The sequence below is a fragment of the Homarus americanus genome, unplaced genomic scaffold (assembly GCF_018991925.1).
Source record: "Homarus americanus isolate GMGI-L3 unplaced genomic scaffold, GMGI_Hamer_2.0 scaffold23598, whole genome shotgun sequence".
Taxonomy (NCBI): Eukaryota; Metazoa; Arthropoda; class Malacostraca; order Decapoda; family Nephropidae; genus Homarus; species Homarus americanus.
The window spans coordinates 2,924,026-2,938,433 of record NW_024731054.1 but is presented as its reverse complement, the minus strand read 5'-3'; the positions used below and the strand labels follow the sequence as shown (position 1 = coordinate 2,938,433).

Here is a 14,408-nt window from a genome sequence, read left to right as displayed (position 1 = left end):
GTGATGCAAGAGAGCATTAGATAAACCAAGAGAGCTTCATATATATATATATATATATATATATATATATATATATATATATATATATATATATATATATATATATATATATATATATATATATATATATATGTGGGTGTGTGATTTAAGTGAATTCTAATGCCACACAGCTGTTAAAGTCGTTGATGACCGGAATATTGTAAGTAGAGAAATGATGCTTGACATCCCATTTTATAGCCAAAGGTGTGAGACAAATGGTTTGTAAGACACCACTGAGTAGAACATCTTGGTGACTGGCTTGTCTAAAGGGAAGTCACACCACCTTATAGATGACTGTGAATACCATAAGACATCTTCTTGTCCACTGAACCCACAAACTCACTCTCTCCCAAAGACTTGTGAACCTTCCCAGGCAAGTTCATCCTGGTGATCTTAAAGTCTGACTGGACTTTAAAGCATCCACAAGGCTAAGTGTTTAAAGCATTGTTTCAATCCTGGTGTGATGGATGAGGAGTTGTTATTTAGAAATTTACGTTAATATATAAAGTTGAGTAACCTGCTACTGAACAAGTCAGAACTTTTGGTTTTGTTCTTGGTGGTAAATCTTACAAATCACTTGTTGATGATCTTAAGACTATAAAACAGTTTCCTCATTGTAACTGGAAGATGTGAATAATAAAGGTTATCAATAATCAATATATTACTTTCACAGGTCCAAGAGTGAGACCTGAAGAAATATTAACGAATTCTCTAAATGTTTTTTGTCAACCCACAACACATAGATGTTAAATAATGTGCCAGCTTTATTCACTCTTAAAGATGAGTTACTGGACTACCTAATGATCCGAGATAGAAAAACCTACATATTGTACCGTCCAATGCCTATATTTAAAGCTATCACCTATGACATAAACAAACAACTACCATAATCTATGGTAACACTACCAAGGATGAAAAATTTCCCAATAGTGAAAAAATAAATATTTCCCGGGTGACATGACGCCTTCACTATCCCCAACAAAACTTACTACTGCATAGATCTTACGTTTGTTCCTTTAAAAAAACAAATGACTGCCAATATCTGATCACAAGCATAGTAACCAACATGCATCATAACACTTCCTGGGCATCTCGTATTTTTTAAGAGTTTAATCAATAATACACAGTACAGTACAGTATAAACCTTAAGTGTCTTACCCATCTTGTAAATGACTCCCCCCCCCCCCAAAAAAAAAATTGGTGCACATTGCTGCTACATAATTCTTAAAATTATAATTCTAAAACCATCTGTAGGAGATGCATGGCACCACTTAAGACTGTGTTTAGTCAGTACATGTACAGTAGTCCATGAAGCACCCCAGAGCCACCCAAAACATCCTCCTCAGTGTGATTAATGATGCCTGATATGCTGGCATGTTTTGTGAGATGCGGTAACTCTGTACATGTTTATATCTTATTAAAACTCCTTGAATGACTCTAAGGAATGCCACAATAATAGCCAGATTATGGATACTTAATAAACATTCCACAGAATTGCTACATTTCACACACTTCTGCAACTGTACCAGGTATAAGTGCAGGCAACTGTACATCACCATGGCAGATCACCAAAGTCTCTGTAACACCACAAAAAGTAAATACAACTTATTTCTCCAATTTATAGTGATTTCAAAGATATATAAAATATGGTTTTACTGACACAGGAAGTTAATATTTGTCTAAAAAATCACTAAGGTTACAAAAGTGAGTGAATTATGTATTGACTTGTATACAGTTCTTTACTCATGCCCATATTCCTGTGAAATACAGAGTGGTTCCTTTCCCCCCCAAATTACACCAATAGACTTAATGAACACTATAATTTACTATTTTTGTACATGTGTTAGTTATACATGTACAATCATCATCTTCATCATTAGTAAACATATATAATATCAAACCTAAAATAATGCCCTTCTCCTTTACAATAAATCCAAAAATTATACAAATATTTCTGTACTAGTATCATGTCATCATAATCTGATACAGATACGTTGTAGGAATCACTATACTAGTACTGATGTATTTACGGTAAACAAAAGTATGAATATGTATGAATGAATACAGTAATATACATGTAGTCCAATTGTCTTTAAGTTAGATTGTGTAATTGTCCTCACAATATAAAACACACACTGCTGTTTATACCACTGATGTAAACTAGAAATCACTTAAAACACTTATCAAAGATTTATCTGTTATTTCTTCGATATATTAAATGACATAACCGCTTCCCTATCAAAAACATCAATGCAATTCTGGAGGTCTTCGAAGGTTCCGGATGTTGTTATCTAGGTTCGTCTCATAATAGTTGCCTTGGTTTGTGAGGTCTTCCCCTAAGTTCATATCCTGGTGAGTGTCTTCTTGTTGATGGAACTGCTGAGGAACTTCCACAGCTCCCACGAGGTTGCCGCTCCTCCCGAGGTCTTTGTTGTCCTCTTGGCCGTTGTCCTCATCTACGTTCTCATTGTTGTGCTTGACCTCGTTCCCTTCTTCGTCTTGGTCATCCATGAGGTCCTCAACGATTTTCTCCTCTTCGTCTATGGCTGCGTCCAAATTGTCTGCCATGTGAGAGATACACCAGGAATAAAGAAAAAGAACCCAAGACAGTTATAGTATGATGGGGCTGAGATTACAGTACTATACCTACAAGTTCACCCAAGACAGATTCAATAATACACACAGATATGCCCCCTTAAATGATAGTGTCGTCAAGTAATACAGTATGACTGAATAATAATCCTGACTTCATTTATTTATAATTCCAAAAGTGAATCGGAGGAACTGCAATGAGGATATCATATTCAATAAATTATTTCCAAGGTTTATAATCATGAACAGTACAGTATGGTAACTATAAGTAATTTTTATGTAGTATAAGTAGTCTCCTGTCACTGTAAGGTTGTTATCCTTCTCAAAATGGGTGTACAGTACTGTCATAAAACAGTCCAATGTAGACTTGTAACAAATTTCTTACATTACAGAAATAACTTGGGACTTGGCAAATGTGTTGTTTCACTAACAGAGCACAATCCATTGGATGGTTTATTTCCATAATACAGTATTGCTGTGAATACTTTTTGTAGTGATTCAGCAGCATCCCTCTAATCACAATATTTATCTGAAGCTGAGCCTCTCAAGCTAAGTGTTTAACAGTATGCACCTTCATGACAGTATTGTACAACACTATGTAGTATAGTGCAGTACAGTATAGTACTGTACATAAACACTGATAATGGATTATGCAGGTTGATCAGTAAGAACCATTTACAGTATGGAAAGAAAAGTTACAGAACAGATTTTGTTGACAAAATCAGAAAAGCAGTTTAAAGGGAACAAAGGGATTTACATATCTAATAAATTTCTATTTCTATGAAAATACAGAAGTTAACCAATGTACTATACTTTCTGGGAAAAATATTACCCAGGTAAGCAATCAATCAGTCAGGTAACACCAAATACTGTACACCTTTCCCAACACCCAAAGCATGATGGAACAAGTAGAATCTTCACCAAAGACTCACCCTTTGTGTCCAAATATAAGTGAAAATCTGGTAAAAAATGAGACATGTATCTGCTGATGTCACCAAGGTAAAAGGAAAACAAGTTAGATTCAAAGGCAGTTAGGGTGTTTATTAACATTTAAGTGACTGGTAGAGGAGGTTGGGATGTACATTAACAATTAAGTACAGTAACTGGTGGAGGAAGTTGAGGTGTATAGTACATTAACACTTAAGTGACTGGTGGAGGAAGTTGGGATGCAGTGTTCATTAACAGTTAAGTGACTGGTGGAGGAATTCAGGGTAAAACAAAAAAAGAAAAGAAAAAAAAGATGAAATATACGAGTAAAACAAAATTCGTTATCACTGAATTTATGGAAATGATTGTTTGATGTGGATAATATTCTCATGTGTGCAGTTACATTCTAAATAAAAACAAATATCTCAATGGCAAGTACAGCAGCTACTGTAAAAATCTGGCATTGAAACTAACTACGTACAGTGATATTCAGTACAGATTGTCATTAGAAAAAATACAAAATTTAACAACTGCTACAATATACAAATTACATACACTACCTTTTCTACATGTGTTGATGATGACATACTTATAAATAATCTTGAGAGAGAACTTAATCTTAAAATAAAGTGTGTGAGTGTGTGTGTGCTCAAGACAACACACTACAGTATGGATAGGTAATGTGCATGGAGAAGAATTTTTTTGTATTATTTCCAAGTGCAGCTTCAAGTAACACATTTTAGCACACCATTATTTTACTGTGCCAGAAGCTACCTGTAAAGACCCCATTACCCCAATACTTGTCACCTTCTAAATCAAAATATACACTTGGCACCAAAAGCTGAATGGAATATGGAAGACCCAAAAAAAGAGAAACATCAGGATATACAAAACTGTACATCAATGTTAGATATAAAGCAAATACAACACACCTCAGAAACCAGTAGCCCTTCCTAGCATTTAGAGCCACATCCTTGGTACATAACTGGACATCCCAAAGGCCATTCAATAAGCAAAGCATGCAAGCAAACTCACACTAACTCACTTCCTGCAGGCAACAACCAACAGACAGACAAAACTAGGTACTTCTACTCATGTCCAGGCTGTTGCGGTTGGTTGAGTTCTTCCTGTGCATTTGGGGCATTTACATCGTCTTGTTCTACGTTCTGTGCTTTTGGTTCAACGATCTGTTCTTGAGCTTTAAGTTCAACTGGGCGATCTTGTTCTTTTGGTTCATCGATCTGTTCTTGAGCATTAAGTTCATGTGGGCTATCTTGTTCTTCTGGAACATCAATCAGCTCTTGAGCATTAAGTTCAAGTGGGCCATCTTGTTTTTCTGGTTCATCGATCTGTTCTTGAGCATTAAGTTCAAGTGGGCCATCTTGTTCTTCTGGAACATCAATCTGTTCTTGAGAATCACCTTTAGTTTCATGTTCTTGGTTTTGTGTGAAAAATCCTCCTACCTGACTGACTCCCTCCTCCACCTGTGTGCCACTTTTAAGAAACCACACTTCATTTTTCTTCCCGTGTAAGTCATTATCTCCTCTTATTTCTATCTCTCCATCTAACATCTGAGTTTTACCTTTTCTCATTTGTTTCTCCAACTTTCTTAAATTTCCTACATTTGTTGTGTTCGTTACATTAAAACCTGAAACATCACCTGAGAGTGAAAAATTTTAGTTTATACCGAGTGTATAAAATAATTCTTGGATCATTTTCTTGTTATATACTGTAAATACTATGCATCTGCATAAATTCTGCATAAAGTAGTTGGTAACCTTAGAGTACTGTATGAAGGCACCAAATATCTCCAACTAACTGCATGCAGCACTTACCCGGTATATATCTTATCAGTTCAAGCATTTGGGAAATTAATTTATTAAAGTTCAAATAAAAACGCTGTAAATCTTTGGTAAAGTATGTGGCAGTAATATAAAAAACACAAGTCATTATTACACACCTGAGAGAAACAAGAATAATAGAAAGAACAGGTAACAGGACTGAGACAGTATAGCACAACCAGTGTAAGGAGTGTTAACACCTTCAGGAAAAAACCTATAAAGTGAAAAATGCCAAAACCATCTTCTGCCGTGTGTGGCAGCTACCATATACATAGAGCAAAACAAAATTATGTACAAAACCTTTAAATAGTCATATTTCTTAGACAGCTTGACCGATTTGATTTTTTGTTTTACATTTTACAACTAAAATATACACTTAACTTTTCAATTTATTGCAGATTAACTGGTGACCTTAATACTTATGTACGACTAAAATGTATTAGATACAGTATATGAAAGTGTTTATACACAACCTGGTGTTAATGTTGAACTCCAGAGACATTCAAGCCAAATAAAGTACCTGTACTGTATTAATCCATTTACCTTATAGTGTACTCTGAGGTGCACCAGTTCCACCTATTTAGTTAGGAATGAAACAAAGTTGTAGAGAATTTGCAAGCTTAAAGTCCTGGATGTACTGTACAGTACATTATAAACAATGTACTGTACACTCCTACCAACATTTACAACCAGAAAATGTGGAGGTTTTAAATGTTTATATGAATTTCCTATAACGTTTGATATAGGTCTTCTGCTTTATGTAGATGGGAATGGGGTATGACTGGCAGGCAAACATGCATTACTTCTACTCAATCAGAGAGCAAGGAAATGTAGCCCAGGAACCCTCAACACATTAACCCCACTGGATAATCTTCCTATACACTACTGGACGTAAAATACTGAACACCTAAAAGCAGACCTCGGGAAACCAGCAATAGAATGATATGTTTGACCGTTACATAAAAGTCCTCACTAAAACTTGTGTCCACGGGTACTAAGAAATATATACAAAGAAAAGAAATAGCACATGTAGAGGTTAAAAAGAGAGAGAGAGAGAAAGTGGGAGAGAGTAAAGTTAGAAACCATGTGGGTGGGTGACCGTTTACCTGGAGTGATCAAGATGAAGAAGAGTGAGGAATGAAAAGATGAAGGAGGAACAAATCTGAATTCATCTAGGGTTGACCATGACCATTACCAACACACTCCACTGTATTCATATTAACAATCCATGAGACAAATTAGTGCCATAACAATACTATCTGTACAGTATTTGTATTGCAACGAGAAAGGTGACATAGTGTAAAGAACCACATTAATAAGTGAATGATACTATTTATAAACAAAAGATGTGAGAAAAACAATGGATGATCCCACAGCCATGGAAGGGAACACCCATAAAAACTTCACCATCAAAATGCACTCGTACAGACAATGGGAGACTCAGCAAATCTCTGATCAAATTGGGTTAGTCTTTTGTCATTGGGGAGAATTGGTTGAACACAAAATTTAACATACGTCCAGACAGATGGAACAAGTAGTGACAACATACCCCTGGCCTTAGACCGACATCAACAAAATAAATATACACTAATCTTAATTAATAATATAGATGAGTACATCATACAAAATGTTATTCATCTTTTTCAGTACAGATAAACTGTACAAAGAAAGAATATTCAGATAAGAGTGACTTAAGAGATGAAACACAACAATGGACAACAAATTCATTACTTAACCAGATTAATGATGATGGATGGATAAAGACACACTGTTCTGTAACTAATGTACCAGCATAACACTGTATTATATTCATGTTTACTAGACATTTAATATCGGAGACAACACACACTTGGTCTGACAAATGTCTAAACCAAAATAAGTCACTCAAAAAGTGTTAAAATATCTCGGTATGGAACACTTAACTTCATAAGTCTGAGCCACTATCATCAGTCTTTCTTTAAAGGTGTTTTCTACAAATCTTTTATCTATAGATTTTTTAAATACAGTACCAGTAGTAACATATTCTTATTGTGGATTCTGTGAGTCTTCTTTTCTGGTTGTTTGTTTTGCCCTTCTCAGCCTGTTTCAAATACCTTTTATGCATATTAATATTCACTGATAAATACACCTGCCTCCAGTTTATGTCTGAGTATTTCAATCCATTATTGTTTTCAGCTAATCGGAATCACTAGATGGAAAAGCCACTAAGTCAAGAGGCAGCAGGAGATGTGTTAGCCAAACCAAACATATATTGACGACTTCTTCAAACTCCTATCACTTTTCCTCACTCCTTACAAAACAGCTACTCCTTATCATATGTCCATCTGTCATGCCCAGTGGTGTGATGACTCCTTCATCGCTCTCATCCATGATAATGACCTCAAGAGTTTGATTACCTCCAAGAACTATGCCGGAGAACTTAAGACAGGGAAATGTCTCTAGCCCAATGATAAGTGCCTACATCATTTGACTTCTATGGCCTATAATAAGATTACAGTATGCTCAAATTGTAGACTATGGATCTGTTATACAACCATTCATTAACTCTTTATGTATCCCCAATGCTGTACTATTTCTTTATTGTGTTAATGCAAATCACTGCTACAGAGATCACATATATGTTTGGGTTTGCTATACAGTCTCAACTTTTTAGATAACACATTATATGATGAAATTATCTACATGACCCCTGAAACAATTTTTATCTCAACATATCACGAATCTCCACTAGTAACAACTCACAGGGCCAATCAGTCTGCCATTAAGAGATTCTATTTCACATTTCATTCACAATTTTCTATGGCCCCACAAAATTCTGTCCTTATAATGGAAGGTGGAGGAAAGTCATTGCCATACTATATGCTTACAGAAGCTTACATCAGGCATGAAGCATTTAGTTCAATTTATTTTACAATCACATGCAATTAATTACTGTATTTATATCTACAGTTCAGGGAAATTTCTCCTCAAAGCCACCATAAACAAAGCTCACTAATTCTCAGTCAATAACAATTGTTTACAGTAATACACATATTGCTGTGATGAAACGTGACAATTATAAAGCTTGAAATCAACAGACAATGAATCCCACGAAGCTGATACGAAGCTACATGTTGAATTACCTCTTACCGCGCACTCCAGGCAAGACCCCATCATAATCCTCTACATCTGGGTAATGATTCTCACCCTCATTATCTGCAACATCTTAAACCATAAATTTCATCAGAATAAAACAGTTGACTAAATTACCACTGAAAATACTGGGCGTGTATATTTACTGTTCAGCTTCATAACTTAAGAGAGTACAGTACAGTACGTATAGCCCTTGAAACAACTGACTACTGTACTGTACATTTATATTGATAATATATATTCTTTTTCAAATATTTGGAAAGAAAAACATGTGAGAACCTCTAGGGAATTCACCCCTCAGCACAACACTTGCATGCCACCAGGGTCCTTGCTAGTTTCCTGGGCCAATCCTTGACTAACTTCTCAATGAATGTATATAATATTTTCTCTTAAGTGTTTCCCTGTCCTCATATCTACATATGAAAGTAATCTCTTACATAATACTGTGAACTTGTTCCTGATTATTCTCCTAATAGAGATAAGTAAACATCAATATAAAATAAGCACGATATTAATGTGTCAACAGACTCAATATACTGTATTGTTGTCATCCCCTTAGAGAGAGGTTCCCGGGGGAGTGAAGTGTTGCACAGGAAAAAAACTACCACAGGTTTGTTTCTCTTACTGTCTCCCCTACCACCTACCCGGTACAGCACTTGTCTATATTTCTCAACACTAACATAAAGTCACAACAGTATTGCTCATCAAAAACCTTTATATTCTAGTGTAAGTAAGAGGCAAGTGTTTCGGCTGTCTCAGAGTCACACCAAGAAGCAGAGGTTTTGAGCATAATTGCTGTGCCTTTTGACTCACTACAGTTCATAGTTTGTAGGAAATCCAAAAATTTGGTGAAGATTCTGTATGCAGCATCAGGCTTATACATCAAGAAAGTTTGTGACATGATTCACTCACTATAAAAATAACTTATAAATGAAAAACACAATAACAATTAATTACAGTACTAGCACATACCAATTAATGTCCTAAAATTAGTTTACAAATATGCAGAAAATTTTTACCTGTATCTCTAAAAATACAGTACAGTACAGTATTGCATAACTAAAAATTTACATAAAATTATTTAAAATAGCAGTACAAAGCTAATAGCATCCTAAAACAAAAAAATATCCCAATTGCTTCACATACACTCTGAGACAAAGCTATAATCAAACACCTTAGTCATAATTACCACCTTGTAACATAATATACAGTATGGCAAAATAGTGTGGGAAAATAAAACTTTAACATATAAGTGATTATCTGGATTCTGAAACATACAATTCCTTACTGCACATTTAAATTTCTTGAACACAATCTCAAATTTCCTGCTCATCATTTAAATGTCTTAATTATTATGATTTTTAGCCCATTAAATACATATCGTCAGCAGTACAGTACAGTATTCAACTTATGAGATTATTGATTGAATATTCTCGTCTGTTTCTGTGAGTGACATTCAGGAGCAAGTTAAAGATGTGTTGACAAGTATATTGTGATCACTAACACAATCCACTCACCCAGTCTCTCTTCCTGCTCTATCATTTGTTGGTAAATGAATACTAAAAGAATCATCCTGGAAATAAGCATCTAACAGCTTTCTCGACTATCATTGGTCAAATTGTCTCACTGTTTAACATTGTTGTATACCTGCACTGTCTCGGCACATAGGAAACTGTATTCTGTACTACCATGGCCTACACTGTATACCTACACTTGACGATATTCTTGCTAACCTGTATAACTGCAGAGTTTATACTGTATGCAGTACATGCCTACCATACCCAAATGTAAACTTGTATGAGTTTTACTGAATTATTATTATTATAAAGGTGAGTTTACCCGCCCAAAACTCATATACTGTGCAGTGTAGATACATATTAAGTACTCTAATAGAAATGTTTACTAATAACAAAAGTGATCAAGAGCTACGCTGATGTTAAATAAGTCGGCGAACTAACAGTCAGAGAGAGTGTGAAAGATACAATACATGTTATAGCTTACAAGCAGCTATGACTTAAGAAAAAAAGTCAAACCTCTTTTATCCCTTGGTATATCCTTTACTCTTTGGTCCTGGGCTGCATGTAAGTAAAAACAATGTTTGTTCATCTTATTTACTGTATAATTAAAAATAATATTAATTTTTAGAATACATACTTAAACAATGTTCTCCAATGTATATCATAATAATATATTAGAATAAAAATTTTTTTTGAAGAATTTCAATTAAACTGTAACCACATTTAAGATTGTATGGGCTCAAAAAAATGTACACACTCACACACTGCCTTACCGATTTTCAGGGAAATCACGTAAATGTTTGTATTACAACAGCAACATTGTCTTCAGAGACCTCACACAATACTGCCATTATACTGTAATACTGTAGTACAAACATTCACAAGTTCTCCATAAAAATCTGTAATGCATTGTGCTGTAAAGATATACATTTCTCATCTGGAAAAAAACAGAGACAGTCAGACAGGTTATCAGCTTGTTGACCTTCATCATACATTCCTCAGGTAACATGACTCCCAGTTGCTTTTTATTCTTGTTTATAATCCAGTAAGTCTAATGTTTGTTTACATGTTTTGCCCTCAAGTACATTGTCTATGAATATTTTACCCTGTTACTTTATAAAACCTACAAGTCTTTACCATAAGAAAAAAATATTATTTAAGTTTGTAATTTCATAACCCCAGCTAAAATTAATTACATTTCCTTACATGTGAAATATTTCTCTATTCATTTTGTCTTAAAAGAAAGAATTAAATAATATCACTGGTATTACTCTCACTTCTCTTCTTGGAGGTATTTGTTTCTCAAGTGATTCCTAACTACAGTGGAGGATTGTGTTCTCTCCTTGTATACTGTACTAGACCTTGTGCACATGAGTAAACAATTGGCTGCGCATGCTGATGGTGGAAAAACATTTTAGCAGAGTGCCATTCTGTTAAGGGAGTGAGGTAGCCCATGAAGTGATAGTGCTAAGAATGAGAAGACCAGCACCTGCCAGGCCACCCAGCATCATAATAAGGAAAGCTTATGTACATGGCAAAAAAATCCTACTCATTTTTGGTGAAATGGTCATAGATGGGGCGAGCAACACAGAAAAGTAGGTGGTGAGCAGCACTGAGACTAGTGATGGGTCTACAGATGACCTAAGAACCACTGGAGTGACTGAGTTCTATGCTGTGTTTATCTCAGCATTACATATTCCCTCTTTTCTTAAAGCTTCGCCCACTTTTGTCGGGACAGTACCTTCTACTATGCTGGAAACTTGCCTATGAATTAAAATTCCCCACTCATATACCAACTAGAACTACTGTATGGTTCTAAATATTGTGAGTACTCCTTCACAACTCCTTTTGTTGCTATTTTGAAACTTGAAGCAAAAAATTTACACAGAGAACAGTAACACATTCTTTTAACTCTGTTTATCCTGGGAGTTTAAATGTTCAGTGCTTAGAAAAAATCTTCATTCATTGTCATTAAATCTTTTAAAGGATTCCTCATTTTGAGCCTTGACAGCAACCTTTCTTATCTAGATAAATCATGTTAGAGAGTGATGCTCCAGCTCTGAGTCCCACTAAAGATTACAATAAAAGTTACTATGAAACAGTAAACCTATTTTGTAAAATATATCACCACTATCACTATCCTATTGTCTAACATTAAAAAAGCACATCAAAAGAAGTTGTTTTATGATTGCAAAGCCCCACAACCAACACCAAAAAGACTTATTGTACAGTAGTTAAAATTATTATTCCATCTATTCATTGTCCCCCACTTGCTACATCTCCCCCAACCTGGAATACTGTCTGAGTGACAGTACTGTAGTCCAATTTGTGTTACTCTGAAATGTGGTTGTATTTTTTCTCCATTTTTGTGACTTTTTATGCATTACTCTAGTAGTCATGAAGTTCATTGATGAAACCAGTGGTTAAGTACTGTACTGGTACCAGTTCCTCATATTGATAACTCTTATATATCTTTAGATTACTGTTTGGCTAATAATGAACACAGAGGAGACAGAAGATAAAGGTGACACATATTAAATCAACAGGGATACAAAGATTATTATACAGTACAGGTATTTGAGAAAGGAGAAGAAAATGATCAATGACTATAGTTCTTACTGATCATCCTGGCTATTATTGCTAATTATATATGACAGAGTAGAGTGATTGAAGCGTCATTTTTTAGAACACTTGAGTGAAGACCTTGGTCACCAAAACACAGACAAAACTTGGGGACATTACAGCAGATAAGAAAGAAAAAAAGAGGGTAAGTCAGAGTTGCTTTTTGATTCCTCCCCCTGTAAACAGAACAGTAGGTGAAAAATTGCAAGAGAAAAAAAGTTGTAGACAAATACTGTGGACATACTGTTAATAGTAATAAAAATATGAAAGAAACTATTGGTACTGGGATATCACAGCATGTAGTGATGTAATCTGTGAAAGAGATTACTATATGGAGTACAGTACACAAGTCAAATGAAGTGTGGATGATTGAGTTTACTGGTAGATGGTATAAAGTGATGAGTGAACAAACTCAACATATCAGGGATTCAACGAAGGCATAATTATGTGTATATGAGTGCTGGGCGAGACAGATGGTGTAGACTGACATATATGTGGGTGTTGGATGAAGTAGAGGCAGGTGGTGGGTGGATGAACTATACTCTATTAAACCCTTCATACGATTAGTTGACCTAACCTAACCAGACAGAGGCAACATATCCACAGGGAGAGACGAAATGTACACTGAAGAACGTTGATGATTAGTGTACGAGAGATGGTGTAATGGAAAGCTGAGCAACACAGAGTACGTAATACACAAGCAAGACCACCCAATGTGTCATAAGAAATTCCACCCAAACACAATCCTGACTTAAAAGAGTAAATTAGCATGTATCTTATTATCATGTTAAGCTTCACCAATTGATCCACTTCATTCAGTTATGCATGGAGTGAGGCTGATAGACAGACAGACAGACAGACAAATAGATAGATAGATAGATAGATAGATAGATAGATAGATAGCTGTGTTAAAATCTTGGGAGACTTATCACAATGTTGGTTTGGTAATTAAAAAGGGGAATCACTAGTTGCATATTTATTTATTTATCCAAATAATAGATGCATCAAGCACTAGCAACAACCACATCTAAACAACAATACCGTGGCGATGGGAGAGCATAAACTGTGAGCCATCTTGAGAGACATCGATGTTCAGTCATGTCAGCTTATGATTAGTAAGCTTGGTATGAAAAGCTCGACTTCAAATGCATCTATTGTAAAGGTTTAAGAAGGAATAATCATGGAGAAATAAAATGGTCCACTAAGATCTTTAAAAAAAACCCTCCCAGTACTATGATTAAAAAGAAAAAAAGAAAAAATTCTGTTGTGTATTTCGTAGAGTAAATAATAATAATTGTCTGGCCAGTGTTAAACGAGGTTTGTTGCCAATAATCCTTGTATAAGTTGGGATACTAACACTCATGATCAACTTTATGTACTAGTCTAACTTTGAGCTAAAGTTATATTCTGTAATATATTTCACTGCTTTACATATTGATAATCTGGTTTTAGTTTTATTTCATCTATATTAAGGTTTAACAGTAAGATTCTTGACATTTATATTTACTAACCTACCCTGACCTAGCCAAACCTAACCTAACCTAACCTCAGCTGTACCTTTTAACCTCCTCTTTCTGCATATGTGCATTTTTGTGTGTTTGTTTGAGAGCTTATATGTTTACCTAATATAAGTGGAGTGTAGTGTGGATGTTGGGTGAGGCAGATGGTGGAGTGTGACATGTGTGTGGATGTTGGATGAAGCAGGTGGTGGGTGGATGAACTATTGTACACAGTAACC

The 14,408-nt window shown here is 35.1% G+C and overlaps 1 protein-coding gene across 1 annotated transcript in view; it reads right to left on the bottom strand.

Moving 5' to 3' along the window:
• Positions 1 to 1,054: 1,054 nt before the first annotated feature.
• LOC121867516 overlaps positions 1,055 to 14,408 on the bottom strand; it is a 37,395-nt gene continuing 24,041 nt past the window's right edge. The window contains exons 11-12 of the mRNA XM_042367492.1: positions 10,565 to 10,606; positions 1,055 to 2,600 (exon numbers count right to left, since the gene is read on the bottom strand). Of these exons, the coding sequence (XP_042223426.1) occupies positions 2,287 to 2,600; positions 10,565 to 10,606 (356 nt within the window). The 3' untranslated portion in view covers positions 1,055 to 2,286. The remainder of the gene's footprint in view (positions 2,601 to 10,564; positions 10,607 to 14,408) is intronic.